The sequence below is a fragment of the Thalassophryne amazonica genome, chromosome 4, assembly GCF_902500255.1.
Source record: "Thalassophryne amazonica chromosome 4, fThaAma1.1, whole genome shotgun sequence".
Classification (NCBI taxonomy): domain Eukaryota; kingdom Metazoa; phylum Chordata; class Actinopteri; order Batrachoidiformes; family Batrachoididae; genus Thalassophryne; species Thalassophryne amazonica.
The window spans coordinates 139,515,822-139,534,285 of record NC_047106.1 but is presented as its reverse complement, the minus strand read 5'-3'; the positions used below and the strand labels follow the sequence as shown (position 1 = coordinate 139,534,285).

Sequence of the window (18,464 nt, the reverse complement as noted above, 5' to 3'; positions counted from 1 at the left end):
CATTGATCTTGCCCCTTCCGTAGACACCTAGGCAGGTGGGCCAGGCCTTGTGATCAGTATCCACTCTGGCATTGAAGTCTCCCAGTAGATAGAGGTCTTCTGTGCTGGGAATCCCAGATATCACTTCATGTAGGGACTCATAGAACTGGTCTTTTTCCTCTGGGTTGGAGTACAGGGTTGGAGCGTATGCACTGACAATGGTGCCTGGGCCTGCAGATGTTGAAAGCCAGAGGGCGAGGATTCTCTCACTGCAAGCTGACAGTGGCTCAATGCACAATACTGGTAATGATTTTATTATTGTTCCCTTTGTGGGGTTCTGTAAGGGGTGAGTCACACATACTTTAATGGTTATCCTGAGTCACCAGGGACATGAGGGAGGTACAGTGGGGAGGTACACTGACTTTCTCAAATACAACCCCAATTCCAGTGAAGTTGGGACGTTGTGTGAAATGTAAATAAAAACCGAATACAATGATTTGCAAATCCTCTTCAACCTATATTCAATTGAATACACCACAAAGACAAGATATTTAATGTTCAAACTGATAGGCGTTTTTGTTTTTGTACAAATATCTGGTCATTTTAATGCCTGCAACACATTTCAAAAACAGCTGGGACAGGGGCACCAAAAGACTGGGAAAGTTGATGAATGCTCAAAGAACACCCATTTGGAACATTCCACAGGTGAACATTTTAATTGGAAACAGGTGAGTGTCACGATTGGGGATAAAAGGAGCATCCACAAAAGGCTCAGCCGGTCACAAGCAAAGATGGGGCGAGGATCACCACTTTGTGAACAACTGTGTTAAAAAATCATCCAGCAGTTTAAGAACAATGTTTCTCAACGTTCAGTTGCAAGGAATTTAGGGATTCCATCATCTACAGTCCATAATATAATCAGAAGATTCACAGCATCTGGAGAACTTTCTACATGTAAGTGGCAAGGCCGAAAACCAACACTGAATGCCCATGTCCTTTGATCCCTAAGGCGGCACTGCATTAAAAACAACATCATTGTGTAAAGGATCTTACAGCGAGGGCTCAGGAACACTTCAGAAAACCATTGCCATTTAACACAGTTCATCGCTACATCTACAAGTGTAAGTTAAAACTCTACCATGCAAATACAGTACATCAACAACATCCAGAAACGCTGCTGCCTTCTCTGGGCAGAGCTCATTTGAAATGGACAGACGTAAAGTGGAAAAGTGTGCTGTGGTCTGATGAGTCCACATTTCAAATTGTTTTTGGAAATCATGGACGTCGTGTCCTCCGGACAAAAGGGGAAAAAGACCATCCAGATTGTTACCAGCACAAAGTTCAAAAGCCAGTTTAAAACTGGCAAGAGCTGACATTTGCTATTTGGTATGCTTGTCTATTTTTGGGTAAAGAACAAATTCTGCTAAAATAGAAAGTTGATCGGACTTATATGTTTGGAGAAATTAGCAATATTAGCTAAGAACTGTGAACAATGGACCCTGTTCTGCAATGCACCATGGGAGTTTGGGGTTTGGGGGTTTTTAAATGTTATCATTGTAGTCCATGTTAGTATAACAGTGTTGTTAGTGTTATTGATTTATTGTGTTTTTGTAGTTAAATTTGTTTAGTCAGTTTAGTTAAGTGTCATGTGTGAATTGAGTGAGAAGGATAGTGCGTATGATGTCTTCCACCACCGTCTCTGTTTGTGGGTATGGAAAAGTAAAAGCACCTGCTTGTAGCAGAATGCAGAAAAGACAAAAAGCTATACATTAGGGTTGAGGATACGGAGCCGGATACTCGTTTCAGACGAGTATCCGGCTCGGATAAAGCATTTTTGACAAGCACGAGCATGATACGAATAAATTTCATCAATATCTGTGCTCATCCTGAAGGAAAATCCTGATTGGTTAACTGACTGTCTTCATGCTCTGTGATTAGCCAGTCACACACAATGCCCGTCCCTCGCTACACAGACATGTCTCTGCACCCACACCTCCTTCTGGCACACACACAGACAGGAACTGATCTCTCTCTCTGTGCTTGGGTTGTATGGTATTTAAAGTTACTTGGTGAACTTGTTTCATAACGTACACAGTGCTTTTGACAAGACAGAGCTGAAAATGGCTCGTGTTGTGTCAGTCACTGCCTCCACTCCGGTCGTTTTTTTTTTAAATCCGTTTATTTGCTCTTTTGGCTGGTGATATAAAGTCAGTTGGAAAACTTTGCTCATACTGAATGCGGTACTTTTGAGAAGAATACAGTGAACAAGGCTGACATATTAGTTCCCTGTTTACCATCACTGGATGTTTGCATGAATCACCAAGTTCACACAGATAATTAATAAAAAGTCTTAGAACAACCTCTCTCCCTCCCTCTCACTCAGTCACACACACATGCACGCATACCTACAGACAATTTAAAGTTTCCAGTCCACCTAACCTGCATGTCTTTGCATGTGGGAGGAAGCCGGAGCACCCAGAGGGAACCCACACAACACGGGAAGAACATGCAAACTCGACACAGAAAAGCCACAGGTGGGACTCAAACTCACGACCTTCTTGCTGTGAAGCAACAGTGCTAACCACTAATCCACCACGCTGCCTTCCCCCTCCACACACACACACACACACACACACACACACGGGTCAGCATTACTGTGTTCGGGCTGGTTGATGGTGGTTTGGGATCATGCATGTCACTGTTCTTTCTGAAGACAATGTGCAGTGTTGAGTTTTGTTCCGTGTTGTGAGATATCATCTCACTGCCTCGGTGATGAAATGGCTCATGTGCAGAGAAATGTCGACTCTCATTCTTTATATTTGTGACACTTCTGATGTTGAACAAATTGCTTCCACTCACAATCTTTAATGGTGTCCTACTTCAATACAAGGACCCCTTTTGTGTGTTTTTTTAAAGATTTTTTTGCTGATGTCAAAAGTGTGTTTTGCTCTCAAGCCAGTGTACAGCAATCCTGATATGATGTGATGTAACCACAAATCAGAAAAAAGACACTGTATGGAAAAGACAACAAAAAATGTCATTCTTATATTTACATCATGCTGTCAACTGTTGTGTGGGCCGCTGAAGAGGAGGTACTGCTGGCCCACCACCACCAGAGGGCGCCCTGCCTGGAGTGCGGGCTCCAGGCACCAGAGGGCGCTGCCGCATCATGGGAGTAGCCTGGGTGACAGCTGTCACCCATCACCAGACACAGCTGTTCTACTCAGCACCGAGGTATATCAGGAGGACGGCGTCTCCACCTCAGTGCCGAGATATCGCCTAAGACCAAGGTAGTATTCTCTGCAGTTATACATTGCATCATCAGCTAAGACTGTTAAAACCTTTTTCAGGACTGGTGACTACTGAAAACCTCATTCTTTGGATAAGTACTCACCTTCCTGCTATACTTTGCCAAGAGGTGGAGGCGGCTTCTCCCCTCTCTGTTACTGGGTGCGTTCATCCACTCCTGTGTGTTGTTGCTCTCTCCTGCCAGCAGTACCGGATCCGACGAGCGGAGGCAGTGGCCACCTGGGAATTCGGGACTTGGCGGTTCCAGTATTTCCAGGGTTCGGTGGCAGAGGAGATCTGGGTGGTTCCGGTTCGACTGAGACAGACGTCTCCTACCTTCGAGCCTGCCCACACGACACCAGCGGATTCGACCCCAAATTGTGTTTGTTGTATTACTCGTGCTTGTTTCAGTAGTAAATCTTGTTATTTACTCTCTCCATTGTCCGTTCATTGCGCCCCTGTTGTGGGTCCGTGTTCCTACACTTTCACAACAGTCAACAGTGAAAAACAAACCAAAGGTTAACTTCCTTTCATTCATTAAATATAATCCATTTCCCACAACACATTCCAAAAAACTTGGGATGCGAGTGCATTTACCATGATGCAGTGTTGCCATTTCTTCTCACAACACTGAAGAGATGTTTTTGACATTGAGGACACCAAGTGTTGAAGTGTTTGAGGTGTTATTTTGTACAGTTCTTCCTTTCAAACACATCTATGGCCCCTCCGCACATAGCACAAAGTTGGCTAAATGAGGCAGAAACAGGCTGAAAAAGGCAGAAAAAGGCCAGATTCTGGCCTGTGCCGGGAGGGACAGACAATTGGACAGCCGTGTACGGATGCGTACAGTCCTGCTTCGACGGTTTCGTGCATGCTCGTGTGCACGAGCATGAACACAGTGCGACCATGTGAGAGATGTGATACCACATTGCACTAACACAGCAGCAGAAGCAATTAAATGTTGTACAATGTACATAAATAAAAGAAAATGACCAAATAATGAGAGAGGACAGGACATTTTAAAAACAATTAATGTGCTGTTTAAATGTAAAACAATCATGTTACTGATAATGATGTGTAATTGATGCCTGATTACTTGACAGTCTGTGTTGGAATTGAGGAAACAAATGGATTTCATTTTTTTTCATATTCTGTTAAAATATTTAATTCCTGTTATAAAAAGCAGAGAATACAAGAATTATCACCCTTCTTTTCCTTTTTGTTCATGAACCATGCCCATGGATGTAAAACAAGGAATTAATAAACTGATGTGAGTGCATCATTTCATTCATATCATGAACATATCAGCCAGCCACACAGAGACTCTGTGTATCCAGCTGTCTTTGGCCAATGGGCGTGTGGCGCCCCGAAGGACACTGCATCATGTGGACTGTAACACACGTGTTGGATGTATCATTTGCCTCGCCAGCTGGCCGTTCACATGATCAGTTGGATATTTTCAGACGTGACAGCTTGGCTTGATGGTGTCTGCTGTGCGCATTGAGGCACAGCTGAACGCGTTCCAGAGGTGATATGTGTTTTTATTTTTCATCATGTCATGAGAGTCTGCTGACACATGTCCATTGCGGTGGCATGTTGAGAGGTGATGTTCTTCATGGCATGATATGTGTTCTCTAGCATTGAGTAGTGATGACACAGCGGTTAGCTGCGACATAATGATCATCTTGGTGAATGCACATATGTGATCATCTGACGACTTTGATGCACCTGCGTGCGCTGGTGTCATCTGATTGCCTTGGTGGGCACTCCTAGGCCGTGATCATAAGCGATCGCGTGTCACATGACATGGCTGTCCGGTCAGCTGGGTTTTTGTTTTTATCTCTGTTGTGGTGGTGTGGGCACACCGCTGACCGGTGATTCCACCTGCAGCAGGACATGCAGGATATGCCATGATGGGTGTTCCACAGCTGTCAGTTATTTCATCATGGACATAACAGCCGTCCAGATGTACATGCTGCACTGGGCAGCGATCGCACTGTACTCCGGCCACCATTCAAGCCTTCGGCACCTTAGCCGCACCTCGACAATGTTGGATTATGGTGTGGGAGGGAGGACACGACACACTCACATGCCATTTGTGTTGCTCGTGAGCGGATATGACACACTGACTGTTTGAGCTTTTGCTACCTGTTGGATGTTTGTGGTTCATGCGGTGTGAATGTTGTGAGCACAATCAGATGGCAGTGCATCTTGGCCGCCATTTGAATTGGTTTCCAGCACAGGTGACACACGAATGTAGAGTGCATGTGCTGTGGCCGAATGGTTGTGGCGACTGCTGTTCGAGGCGGCTCTGCAAGAAGCTTTAAATTGTATCAAAAAATGAAATGTATTTACTTGTAATAGACTCAAGGAAATGCTATAAAATTCTTCATAGATTACATATAACACCTTCCATTTGGAATAAGATGGACCCGGGCCTGTCACCACAATATCTGAAATGTCTCAGAGAAAGAGGGGACTATATTCATCTATTCTGGAATTGCAAATACATATCGTGTTTCTGGTCATGTGTAGCAAAGGAGCTATGTGGTATTTTCAAAACTAAGATAACCAAAGATCCCGGGCCTCTTTCTACCGGGCCTGCCAACCAAGTTTGTATCACTCCCCTCTGTTAAATTTAAATTGCTAGATAAGCTGTTACTTTTAGCAATACAATGTATACTATTGAGGTGGATAAGGACAAACCTCCTACTGTTCCAATGTGGTACAAAGAATTGTTTTTTCTGTACTTCCTCATGAGAGGATTAGTGCAGTGTTGAAAAGCAATGAACAATTATTCCTGATCACTTGGCAACCTCTCATGGACTACCTTCCAGCAGAGAGTCTTGATTTATTGTCGAAAGGATTCTTTTACCTGAATTGGAAGCCCACTGGGCTGAATATGGGCACTGGACATTCCCACCCATGCTGAGGCTGGAACTAAGCTTAACAGACTCTGGCAGGTTAATGAAACTTTGAAGTGAACATGATGAGAAAATGGGGTATTTTTCATTCTTTTTTTTCCCCCTTTTTGTTGTGGTTTTAATTGCATTGTCTGATTTCTTTGTAGTTTCCTTTTTGTAGTGGTTGATTTTTGTCCATTTGGTTGTGTTTATGTACATGTCCTTTAATTGTTATAATGTTTAAAAAAAATCAATAAAATTGTTATAAAAATGAATTGATTTGATTATTTTAATGTTTGTTTTTAAAGCTATTAATGTCCTTGCACCCTCCTACTGGTCTGAAATTAATACTCTCCACATTTAGCTCCCAATTCAGATCAGGGAGACAGACACCCTCTCTACTTTTAAGATTAGGCTTAAAACTTTCCTTTTTGCTAAAGCTTATAGTTAGGGCTGGATCAGGTGACCCTGAACCATCCCTTAGTTATGCTGCTATAGACGTAGACTGCTGGGGGGTTCCCATGATGCACTGTTTCTTTCTCTTTTTGCTCTGTATGCACCACTCTGCATTTAATCATTAGTGATCGATCTCTGCTCCCCTCCACAGCATGTCTTTTTCCTGGTTCTCTCCCTCAGCCCCAACCAGTCCCAGCAGAAGACTGCCCCTCCCTGAGCCTGGTTCTGCTGGAGGTTTCTTCCTGTTAAAAGGGAGTTTTTCCTTCCCACTGTAGCCAAGTGCTTGCTCACAGGGGGTCGTTTTGACCGTTGGGGTTTTACATAATTATTGTATGGCCTTGCCTTACAATATAAAGTGCCTTGGGGCAACTGTTTGTTGTGATTTGGCGCTATATAAAAAAATTGATTGATTGATTGATTGATTTACAGTAGAAAAATGCATAGACGTCCTTGGGAAACTTACAGTATCTTGAAGGCGGCATATGCTGCTTTAAAATCTCACTTTTCTGCATTAATGCTCCCATCACAAAAGTGCAAATTACTTTTGCCAACAGCTCTGACACAATACCCCCATATGATGACTGACCCAGGGTTTTAGACTTGCTGCTGATAACAGTCTGGGTGGTCTTTTGTTTGGAGTATATGGCATCCATTTCTTCCACTGCTTCTGCACACGTGTCTGGCCCGAAATGCATATCTTTTAGATGGCGCACCACAGGACAGCTTTGTTCTCCAGCCACACAGAGAGCACCCACGTGAGCTCTATTCATGTGGAATAGAGCTCACATGGGTGACATGACATTCAGATCGCCTGCTGCGTGTTATGATCTGACGGTTCATTTCACCTGGGGTAGCCTATCAATGTGCGCAGCGTGCGCGTGCTCGCTGCAGCCCATTGCAACAGCGATATATGATTTTACGTATATCCACATGAGGACAGCAAGCAGACACAAGTGTTGTGTGTGGGCCGCCAGAAGAGGAGGTACTGCTGGCCCACCACCAGTGGGCGCTCTGCCTGAAGTGCGGGCTTCAGGCACGAGAGGGCGCTGCCGCCATGGACACAGCCGGGGGTGACAGCTGTCGCTCATTACCTCTTGACAGCTGTCACCCATCTACTCAACATCATCTCACTCCATAAAGACCAGACGTCATCTCCACCTCGTTGCCGAGATATCATACTTCATTGGAGGTAATATCCACTCCTGTGAGTGTTTGCAGGAGTACCGGTACCGCTGTCAGTGGAAGCTGAGAGAGCGCTAGAAGGCACTCTTTTCCCTGAGGAATCTTCAGTACTCTGCAAGTTATTGAGTGAGAGGTGGAGGTGGCATTCCCACCATTATTGTTACTGGGTGTACACACACCCACACTTGACTGTCTTTGTTCTTCGCCAGCAGTACCAGATCCGACAGTCGGGGACGGTGATCACCTGGGAATTCGGGACTTGGCGGCTCCAGTATTCACCAGGTTCTGGGGCGGCGGAAATCGTGTGGTTCCCCTGTTGTGGGTCCGTGTCACTACACTTTCCCAACAGGATATCTCGGCCAGCGTCATGGACTCCGAGGGGCGTCACCCGGCTGTTGAACGACCAATGGGAGAGCAGGGAGCGCAGGGAGCGCAGGCGTCTGCAGGAGACGTGATTGGTGAGCTGCAGCACATTCTCACCGCCTTTATGGCTCGGTTGGATCAAATGACTGAGCAAAACGTCCTTCTGAACCGCAGGGTGGAGGCTCTCTCCGCACAGATGGCGGCGAGCGCTCAGGGCGCTGCTGCAGCTCGTCCTCCTGCCGACCCTGTGCAGGATATAAATGTTCCAGTGGTGGTTCAACAACCCCTCCCACCATCCCCTGAAGCATACATAAGCCCTCCTGAGCCGTACGGAGGTTGTGTGGAGACGTGCGCGGACTTTCTTATGCAGTGTTCGCTCGTCTTCGCACAACGTCCCGTCATGTACGTGTCAGATGCTAGTAAAATAGCTTATGTGATTGCTCTGCTTCGGGGTAAAGCACGCGCCCGGGCTACGGCGCTCTGGGAACAGAACTCACGGTTGTTATCAGCATACACTGGGTTTGTGGGGGAGTTCAGAACAGTGTTTGATCACCCTAACAGAGGAGAGACCGCTTCAACAGTGCTGCTGTCAATGAGACAGGGACGCGAGAGCGCAGCCGCTTATGCAGTCAACTTCCGCATCGCTGCGCTCCGCGCCGCCTTCATAAACGGACTGTCGTTGGTTCTGAAGGAGCAGCTGGTAGCTAAGGAGGAACCGCGGGATTTAGATGGGCTTATCGATCTCGTTATACGGTTAGACAATCGGTTGGAGGAACGCCGTCGGGAGCGAGGCGAAGGACGTGACCGGATACGCGCCGCCCCTCTCCCTTCCGGGTTCGAAAAGGGGCCGCCCTCCCCATGCTCCACAGCCGCAGCGCTTTGTGGGGCAACAGCTCCCCCTGCTGACGTTGTTAGGGAAACACACCGGGCCAAAATGGGGAGGCTGATCCGTGGAGAGTGTTTTCTCTGCAGCTCAACTGAGCACACACAGAGAAACTGCCCCAAACGGCCAAAACGACAACACTCGCCCTTAGAGACTGGGCTAAGGGGGGGTCAAAACATTCAAGTGAGACACACACAAATTGCCACACGACTCCCAGTCACAATCCTGAGCGGGGATTTAACCCTTCAAGCCCGAGCACTGGTGGACACGGGGTCAGAAGGGAATCTGCTAGACAGCAGATGGGCAAGGGAGGTAGGGCTCCCTCTGGTGGCGCTTCCTTCGCCATTGCAGGTGCGGGCACTAGATGGCACCCTCCTCCCTTTACTCACACACAAGACACAACCAGTAACTCTGGTGGTGTCTGGAAACCATCGGGAGGAGATTGAGTTTTTTGTAACTCCTTCTACCTCCCGCGTGATTTTGGGCATCCCATGGATGTTGAAACACAATCCCCGGATTGATTGGCCGTCTGGGGTGGTGGTTCAGTGGAGCGAAACCTGCCATCGGGGGTGTTTAGGATCCTCGGTTCCTCCTGGTTCACAGGCTAAGGAGGAGGTCAAAGTCCCTCCCAATCTGACGGCTGTGCCGGTTGAGTACCACGATCTTGCTGACGTCTTCAGCAAGGATCTGGCACTCACCCTTCCCCCGCACCGTCCGTACGATTGTGCCATTGATTTGGTTCCAGGCGCTGAGTTCCCGTTCCAGCAGGCTGTACAACCTCTCACGACCCTGAGCGCGAATCAATGGAGACCTACATCCGGGACTCATTAGCTGCCGGGCTGATCCGGAACTCCACCTCCCCGATGGGGGCAGGTTTCTTTTTTGTGGGCAAGAAAGATGGCGGACTTCGTCCATGTATTGATTACAGGGGGCTGAATGAGATTATGGTTCGCAACCGATACCCGTTGTCATTGTTAGATTCCGTGTTCACCCCCCTGCATGGAGCCAAAATCTTTATTAAGCTGGATCTTAGAAATGCGTATCACCTGGTTCGGATCCGGAAGGGAGACGAATGGAAGACGGCATTTAACACCCCGTTAGGTCACTTTGAGTACCTGGTCATGCCGTTCGGCCTCACCAACGCCCCCGCGACATTCCAAGCCTTGGTTAACGACGTCTTGCGGGACTTCCTGCACCGATTCGTCTTCGTATATCTGGACGATATTCTCATCTTTTCTCCGGATCCTGAGACCCATGTCCAGCATGTACGTCAGGTCCTGCAGCGGTTGTTAGAGAACCGACTGTTTGTGAAGGGCGAGAAGTGCGAGTTTCACTGCACATCTTTGTCCTTCCTGGGTTTATAATCTCCTCCAACTCCGTCGCCCCTGATCCGGCCAAGGTTGCGGCGGTGAGAGATTGGCCCCAACCAACAAGCCGTAGGAAGCTGCAACAGTTCCTCGGTTTCGCTAATTTCTATAGGAGGTTCATTAAGGGCTACAGTCAGGTAGTTAGCCCCCTGACAGCCCTGACCTCTCCAAAAGTCCCCTTCACCTGGTGGGATCGGTGCGAAGCCGCGTTCAAGGAGTTGAAACGACGGTTCTCTACTGCGCCAGTTTTGGTGCAGCCCGACCCTAGCCGCCAGTTCATGGTTGAAGTGGACGCCTCTGACTCAGGGATAGGAGCCATGCTGTCCCAAGAGTACGGAGAGGACCGATAAGGTTCTTCACCCGTTGTGCCTACTTTTCACGCAGGTTGACCCCGGCTGAACGGACCTATGACGTCGGCAATCGAGAACTCCTTGCGGTGAAAGAGGCTCTTGAGGAGTGGAGACACCTGTTGGAGGAAGCGTCTATGCCGTTCACGGTTTTCACTGACCATCGGAACCTGGAGTATATCAGGACCGCCAAGCGGCTGAACCCCAGGCAAGCCCGCTGGTCACTGTTCTTCGGGCGTTTTGACTTCCGGATCACCTATCGCCCCGGGACCAAGAACCAGAGGTCGGATGCCTTGTCCCGGGTACACGAAGAGGAGGTCAAAACTGCACTGTCGGATCCACCGGAGCCCATCCTGCCTGAGTCCACTATCGTGGCCACCCTCACCTGGGACATGGAGAAGACCGTCCGGGAGGCCCTGGCACGGAGCCCGGACCCAGGAACAGGTCCGAAGAACCGTCTGTACGTCCCACCAGAGGCCAGAGCTGCAGTCTTGGACTTCTGTCATGGTTCCAAGCTCTCCTGTCATCCAGGGGTGCGAAGGCCCATGGCAGTTGTCCGGCCAGCGCTTCTGCGTGGGCGGTCTATGGAGGAGGAAGTCCCGGGAATATATCCAGGCCTGCACCACCTGTGCCAGGGGCAAGGCAGCAGTACCACACGCAAGGCCCAAGGACTCCTCCAGCCGCTGCCGGTGCCTCATCGCCCCTGGTCCCACATCGGCTGGATTTCGTCACGGGCCTCCCGCCGTCCCAGGGCCACACCACCATCTTCACAATCAGTGGACCGTTTCTCCAAGGCGGCCCACTTCGTGGCCCTCCCAAAGCTCCCAACAGCCAGGAGACAGCAGACTCCTGGTCCACCACGTTGTCCGTCTGCATGGGATACCCTCCGACATCGTCTCAGATCGTGGTCCCAGTTCTCCTCACACGTCTGGAGGAGCTTCTGCAGGGAACTGGGGGCCCACGTGAGCCTCCTCGTCGGGTACCATCCACAGACGAACGGACAGGCAGAGCGGGTCAACCAGGAACTGGAACAGGACCCCTCACGCTGCGTCAAATCCGCGCACCCGACGGCCTGGAGTAACCATCTGGCCTGGATCGAGTATGCGCATAACAGCCAGGTGTCTTCGGCCACCGGCCTCTCCCCATTTGAGGTGTGTTGGGGTATCAGCCCCCGTTGTTTCCCGTGGTGGAGGGAGAGGTCGGTGTGCCCTCGGTCCATGCCCACCTGCGGAAGTGCCGTCGGGTGTGGCGCTCCGCCCGCTCTGCCTTGTTGAAGGCCCGGACGAGGGCGAAGACCCATGCAGACCGCCGGTGATCCCCGGCCCCTGCTTACCAGCCCGGGCAGGAGGTGTGGCTTTCCACGAAGGACATCCCCCTCCAGGTGGACTCCCCGAAACTTCAGGACAGGTACATTGGCCCCTTCAAGATCCTCAAAGTCCTCAGTCCTGCCTCAGTGAAGCTCCAACTCCCGGCTTCACTGCGGATCCATCCGGTTTTCCACGTGTCACGTATCACACCTCACCCCTCTGTGCTCCCAGACCGGCGCCCCCTCCTGCTCGGATCATCGACGGGGGGCTGGCTTGGACGGTGCGCCGGCTCCTGGACGTCCGTCGGATGGGTCGGGGGTTCCAGTACTTGGTGGACTGGGAGGGGTATGGACCCGAAGAACGCTCCTGGGTGAAGAGGAGCTTCATCCTGGATCCGGCCCTCCTGGCCGACTTCTACCGTCGACACCCCAACAAGCCGGGTCGGGCGCCAGGAGGCGCCCGTTGAGGGGGGGGGGTCCTGTTGTGTGTGGGCCGCCAGAAGAGGAGGTACTGCTGGCCCACCACCAGTGGGCACTCTGCCTGAAGTGCGGGCTTCAGGCACGAGAGGGCGCTGCCGCCATGGACACAGCCGGGGGTGACAGCTGTCGCTCATTACCTCTTGACAGCTGTCACCCATCTACTCAACATCATCTCACTCCATAAAGACCAGACGTCATCTCCACCTCGTTGCCGAGATATCATACTTCATTGGAGGTAATATCCTCAGCCGTTTTGCAATATTGTTTGTATATTGTGAGTGTTTGCAGGAGCACCGGTACCGCTGTCAGTGGAAGCTGAGAGAGCGCTAGAAGGCACTCTTTTCCCTGAGGAATCTTCAGTACTCTGCAAGTTATTGAGTGAGAGGTGGAGGTGGCAATCCCACCGTTATTGTTACTGGGTGTACACACACCCACACTTGACTGTCTTTGTTCTTCGCCAGCAGTACCAGATCCGACAGTCGGGGACGGTGATCACCTGGGAATTTGGGACTTGGCGGCTCCAGTATTCACCAGGTTCTGGGGCGGCGGAAATCGTGTGGTTCCGGCTCTCCTCAGGACAGACGTCTTCTATCCTCGAGCCTGCCCACACGTCACCTTTGTGTATTGACTGTTGTGATATTCTGAGATTGTCTGTATGTTCGTTGTGCACATTCACAACATTAAATTGTTATATTTTGGCTCATCTATTGACCGTTCATTTGCGCCCCCTGTTGTGGGTCCGTGTCACTACACTTTCCCAACAACAAGCACATCACAGTGGGGAGTTGTTAGTTCATGTCTGTCCAAACACGGTACATGCTCTTCAGCTGGGATGTCCAGAACCAGGGATCTCCACACCCCCTGTCAGTTCAGCACACACACACCAACGTGTCACTGTGTCTGTTTGCAAAGCCACACATAGACAAATTTCACATCTGGCTTGAAAGTGATTGTCTGCTGACTGTTTTCATGCTAATAGTGTGAATGGCCACACATTTTTGTAAGTGCCAAGCAAGCGGTGTTAGATGTTCATGTGTGTCAGCTGGAATTTCGCTCACACCTGCTGTGAGAGGGTTCCATGGGCTCTCACAGCCCACACACTGTCTTTCAGCCGCTACTGTGTGCAAATAGTTGTAGTAACAGGTGTACAAGACATTAGAGCCAGCTATGATTTTACACATATTGCATATGATTCTTGGTTCATGCACAATTCATGCGCAATTCGACCACATTCGTACTATGTGTGAAGGGGCCCTAACAAATGAAATTAAGTTGACCACACCAACCATGAAAGATTTTGCCTTCATACTGTCTGCAGTGAAGCCAAAGTAAATCTAAGGATCACTTTATGATCACTTTAATCTAAGGATCACTTTATGACACAAATGACTTATCAGTCCAATGCTCGAGTGACAATCTCGAGATCCCTGATCACTTTTACATCCTGACAGTGTATAACATCCCAGCAGTGTGGCATTGAACTGAACAATGGTAGCCTTAGCTTTACCCGGCACTCAGTGCTTTTTTAGTTCTTGTTTTTTAAGAGATACTTGTTTGTTTTATTGCATGCCCTTCTGTCTATTCCCACTTTCTATGCTGCGATGTGACACTGAAATTTCCCCATTGAGGGATGAATAAAGGCTTTTGTTATCTTATCTGTCCTGCATTTGCTACACGTGTACTGTGATGCCTGCTGAAGCTCCTTCTTCCTAGCTCGTTGCTCAGCAAGGCTTTGGTTCCTCTCCTGCTCAGCCCTCTGTGCACCTGTTCTGACAGTAAGGTGCCAGGCTTACAGGATACATTTTCATATGTATCCTTCTTGCAGACATCCTTGAAGTGCAGGCGTGGTCGGCCAGCCACACGAGTGCCCTCTGCCAGCTCACCATACAGTAGATCTTTAGGAATGTGGCCCAGATCCATTGAAGCAAACTGTCCTGTGCATGTCTCATGGAATGAATAGTCTGCGAGGAGTTTTGGGTGACAGCTGATCTTGCAGGAGCCTGAAGAGTCCCGCTTCAATTGAACAAGTAGAAAGCCTTGGTCAGGTCAATGAAGATGATAGTCGTGGCATTTGATGCTCTTGACACTTCTCCTGCAGCTAGCGTATTGAAAAGATCATTTCCACGGTAGACCTCCCAGCTCAAAAGCCACACTGGGACTCTGGGTAAACACGTGAGGCCAAGGTCTGTTGACGTGCTAAGGCAACACAGGCGAAGGCCTTCCCAACAGTGCTGAGAAGGGAGATGCCTTGATAATTATTGCAGTCGCTTCTGTCTCCTTTGTTCTTATACAAGGTGACGATGCATCTCGTACATCCTGAGGAATGTGTCCCAGCAGATGCAGAAAAGATTCTGCAGTTGTTTTAGCAGCACAGGTTTCCCACTCTTTAAGACTTCTGATGGGATGCCGTCACTCCCTGGGGCCTTCCCACTAGCAAGACAGACAATGGCTTTTCCATTGACTGTGCAACGTTCACTACCACTTCACGTTTGTAGCACAACATTTATGTGTGAAAGATTTCAAAAAACTTTCATGTTTCATTTCAAACATTTCAAAACTCTCTTTACGCAATTGCACATTGCACGTGCAGGCGCCCCTCTCACGTTCAGTCTACACGCATTAACAACAAGTTTACTCTCCTGCAGGACACACTGCGTGCAACTGCATGGATCAAAGTCATGCAAGTGTCAGGGGGCCTAAACTCACCTGCTGAGGTTCACACACTTTCTTCACTGAGAGAAGGGAGCGGTGGCAGCTCTATTCTTTTAAGGGTTAAATTTATTTAATAAATGGCTCGTTGACGATTATGATGAGTCGTCCTATCCCTAATTTTAAGTGAATGCAGACTATATCAGACCAGCCTGAAGGCCGCCTCATGAGACTTTGTGGCAGGAAAATGAAGATTTTCTCTATTTTTTGTTTATTTGTTTGTTTGTTTTTGGACTGATGTTCTTTTACTGATTTAATTATTTTCACAGTCAGCTGAATTCAGTGCAACACATTGTTGCAGTTCCTATCACAGAAAAAAGAAGCTGTTGCTGGAGTTCAGCCAGCATGTGGGTGAGCATAAGAGCATTTGGATGTTTAATTGTTGAACCTCCTAACACAGGGGTCTTTATTTCTTGCAGATGTTCAAGGAGCTGAAAGACAGCAGACGTCCTCTTCAGACCTCTGCCTGGTTTAGCAGCAGCATTATATGTCACCAGGATGGATTCACCCAGTCACATAACATCTCTAAAAGATTGATGAGGCCCCGTAGGGGCGCAGGAGGCCTGGCTCCGGTCGATAAGGCAGCTTTCATTTCAACACATTTTCTCCCTGCTTCTTCTTTACTGTGCAGTGATGGAAGCAGCAGGCAGCTTTGAAACATGATTATTCCTCACCAAGCCCACAGGGCGAAAAGGACAGTGATTTAAGAACCAGCAACCATGAAATGCTCTGGTGTGTCTTTGTTCCGTCACTCCACATCACCCTCACCGGACAGCTGTGCTGACGCCGAGCACATCGCCAAAGTCAACATGTCAGTGTCAGCGTGCTGGAACAAGGTGACGCTGCAAAGAGAAGCACTGAGCTGAAAGCAGCTGCGCACACAGCGAGAGACCATGTGCAACATCTCCTTCTGCGATGTGGACAGTAAGGTGGACCAGTTCTTCCAGCCCGCCCTCTACATCATCATCATTGTTCTGGGCCTGCCCACTAACTGCATGGCTCTATGGGCCGCCTATCTGCAGGTAAAGGACACACACATATACACACACTCACACACACACACGTAAATTCAGTAAGGTATATCTTCTATGATACATTCCAAATCTAAAGTGGAACTCTACTAGTGTATCCTAAGGTACTCCTAAATATCTCTTCTTACTCACCCAAGCGGCTCAAGAATATGGACAGCACATACATAAGTGATATAAGTGACACACACACACACACACACACACACACGCGCGCGCGCGCGCGCACACACACGCACGCTTGCACACACACATGCACGCACGCTTGCACGCACACATGCACGCACGCACACACACGTGTAGTAGTTCATACCTCCATTTGTCTTCAGTCTCATGAGGCCCGTTTTTGCGGCAGGAACTCGAGCTTGTCCCCACATTTCACAAACAGCCCTGTAATTGTAAGTGACCTTCTCAGCCGCTGTATCTCTGCTGCATTGAAGGTGCACTAGGATCATAGCATCTAATGCGCTTGATAGCAAGCAAACAAACGTTAACATTCTACAGAAGAGCAACATAATCACTAATCATTAGCATCCAACATTAGTGCACTAGGAGCAGAATAATTTGCTTTTTTATTATAGGCCACAATTCATGCCCATACTGAAGCTCTGTTTCATGCAACACTTGCTCAACTCTTGTTCAAGAAAACCTGCTGACTGTCATGGGCCTGTTGGGTTACAATAATATGATTTTGTCCAATCATTTTATATAAAAAGTATGATAAAAATGTGAGTGTAAAAAACATTTTGTCTAAATGGAAATCTTTTCTGTCACAAGGTTAAAATACCTTGGTTGTTGTCCGGGATAATGACGAAAAATGGACAGAAAACATGCCTGGGGTTTGGGGTCCTGACACTTGTATCAAAGAAAAGTGATTATTTCATATATTTCTTCTCAAACATAATACTGCAAAATTTGTGGACTTCATATTTCATCACCACCATCTTCATCCGTCGATACGACAAGGACCATCTAGTCATCTTTTTTTTTTTTTCGGGGTCGAGATCTGTGGGTGCGCAGATGGCTGATGAGGCCAATCTGCGCCCGAAATGGTCTCTGACAATGTGGACAGGAAATGGTGGCAGCTGCAGGGCTCCTGTTGGCACGTTTTTCCTGGCTTCTCTGCATTGCTCAGCTGCAGCAATCCTGTTTGCCTTGTGAGATTTTACTCCCTGGCAGATGGTTGCTTGTCAGCTGCCTCTGTCCTCAGCTGTCTGCTCCCAGGTCATGTTGCTGATGCTGAAAGCCTTCAAGGAGGTCTTTAGAGTGTCAATGAAGCGCTTCCCTCGGCAGTCTTGGAGAGCGCTTTCTGTGTTGCAGTTCACCAAACACCAGCTTCTTTGGCAGCCGGTGGTCTGGCATTCTGGCTACATGACCTGCCCAGTGAAGCTGTGCCTGCATCAAGATGGTAAAGATGCTAGGCAGAGCAGCTCGAATTAACACCTCTATGTCTGGGGTCTTGTCCTGCCATCTTATGCCTAGGAGTTTCCTGAGGCATGTCGTATGGAAGTGATTCAGCTTCCTAGCATGACGCTGGTATACCATCCAGGTTTCACAGCCATAGAGTAGTGTGGTGGGAACTATGGCCTGGTACACCTTGATTTTAGTCTCTTGAGTGATGCCCCTCCTGTTCCAGACGTTCTTGTGGAGTCTGCCGAAGGCAGCGCTGGCTTTTGATAGTCTGGTATTCAATGACAATGTTTCTGGAGAGCGTGCTGCCGAGATAGGTGAACTTGTCCCACCACATTCAGCCGTTGCCCGCTGATGCTGATGTTTGGATCAATGTATGGCTTGCCTGGAGCTGGCTGATGCATCACTTTTGTCTTCTTCGTGTTGACTGTCAGGCCGAAGCTGTTGCAGGCATCAGAGAACTTGTCCACACAAAGCTGCATGGAGGCTTCCGAGGCAGCGTTGAGGGCACAGTCATCAGCAAACAGGAATTCATTAATGATGTCTGTCGAAACCTTGGTTTTTGCTTGAAGCCTCCTGAGGTTGAAAACTGATCCATCTGTTCAGTACCTGATGCCGATGCCTATGTTAGTATCACTGAAAGGATCAGTCAGCATGGCTGAGAACATAAGGCTGAACAGGGTGGGAGCAAGCACACAGTCCTGTTTCACTCCGTTGGAGACTAGGAAGGGTTTGGAGGTCTCTCCGTTGTCTTGGACTCTGG

General features: G+C 48.7%; 1 protein-coding gene and 1 long non-coding RNA gene across 2 annotated transcripts in view; one reads left to right on the top strand and one right to left on the bottom strand.

Annotated features, from left to right (window-relative positions):
* Positions 1-3,091: 3,091 nt before the first annotated feature.
* The window catches only part of LOC117508837, an 18,934-nt gene continuing 3,561 nt past the window's right edge, over positions 3,092-18,464 (bottom strand). The window contains exons 2-3 of the long non-coding RNA XR_004560211.1: positions 11,148-11,153; positions 3,092-3,107 (exon numbers count right to left, since the gene is read on the bottom strand). This is a non-coding gene — a long non-coding RNA (uncharacterized LOC117508837). The remainder of the gene's footprint in view (positions 3,108-11,147; positions 11,154-18,464) is intronic.
* gpr4 (G protein-coupled receptor 4) overlaps positions 15,795-18,464 on the top strand; it is a 32,422-nt gene continuing 29,752 nt past the window's right edge. The window contains 1 exon segment of the mRNA XM_034168684.1: positions 15,795-16,285. Coding sequence (XP_034024575.1) covers positions 16,157-16,285 — 129 coding nt within the window. The 5' untranslated portion in view covers positions 15,795-16,156.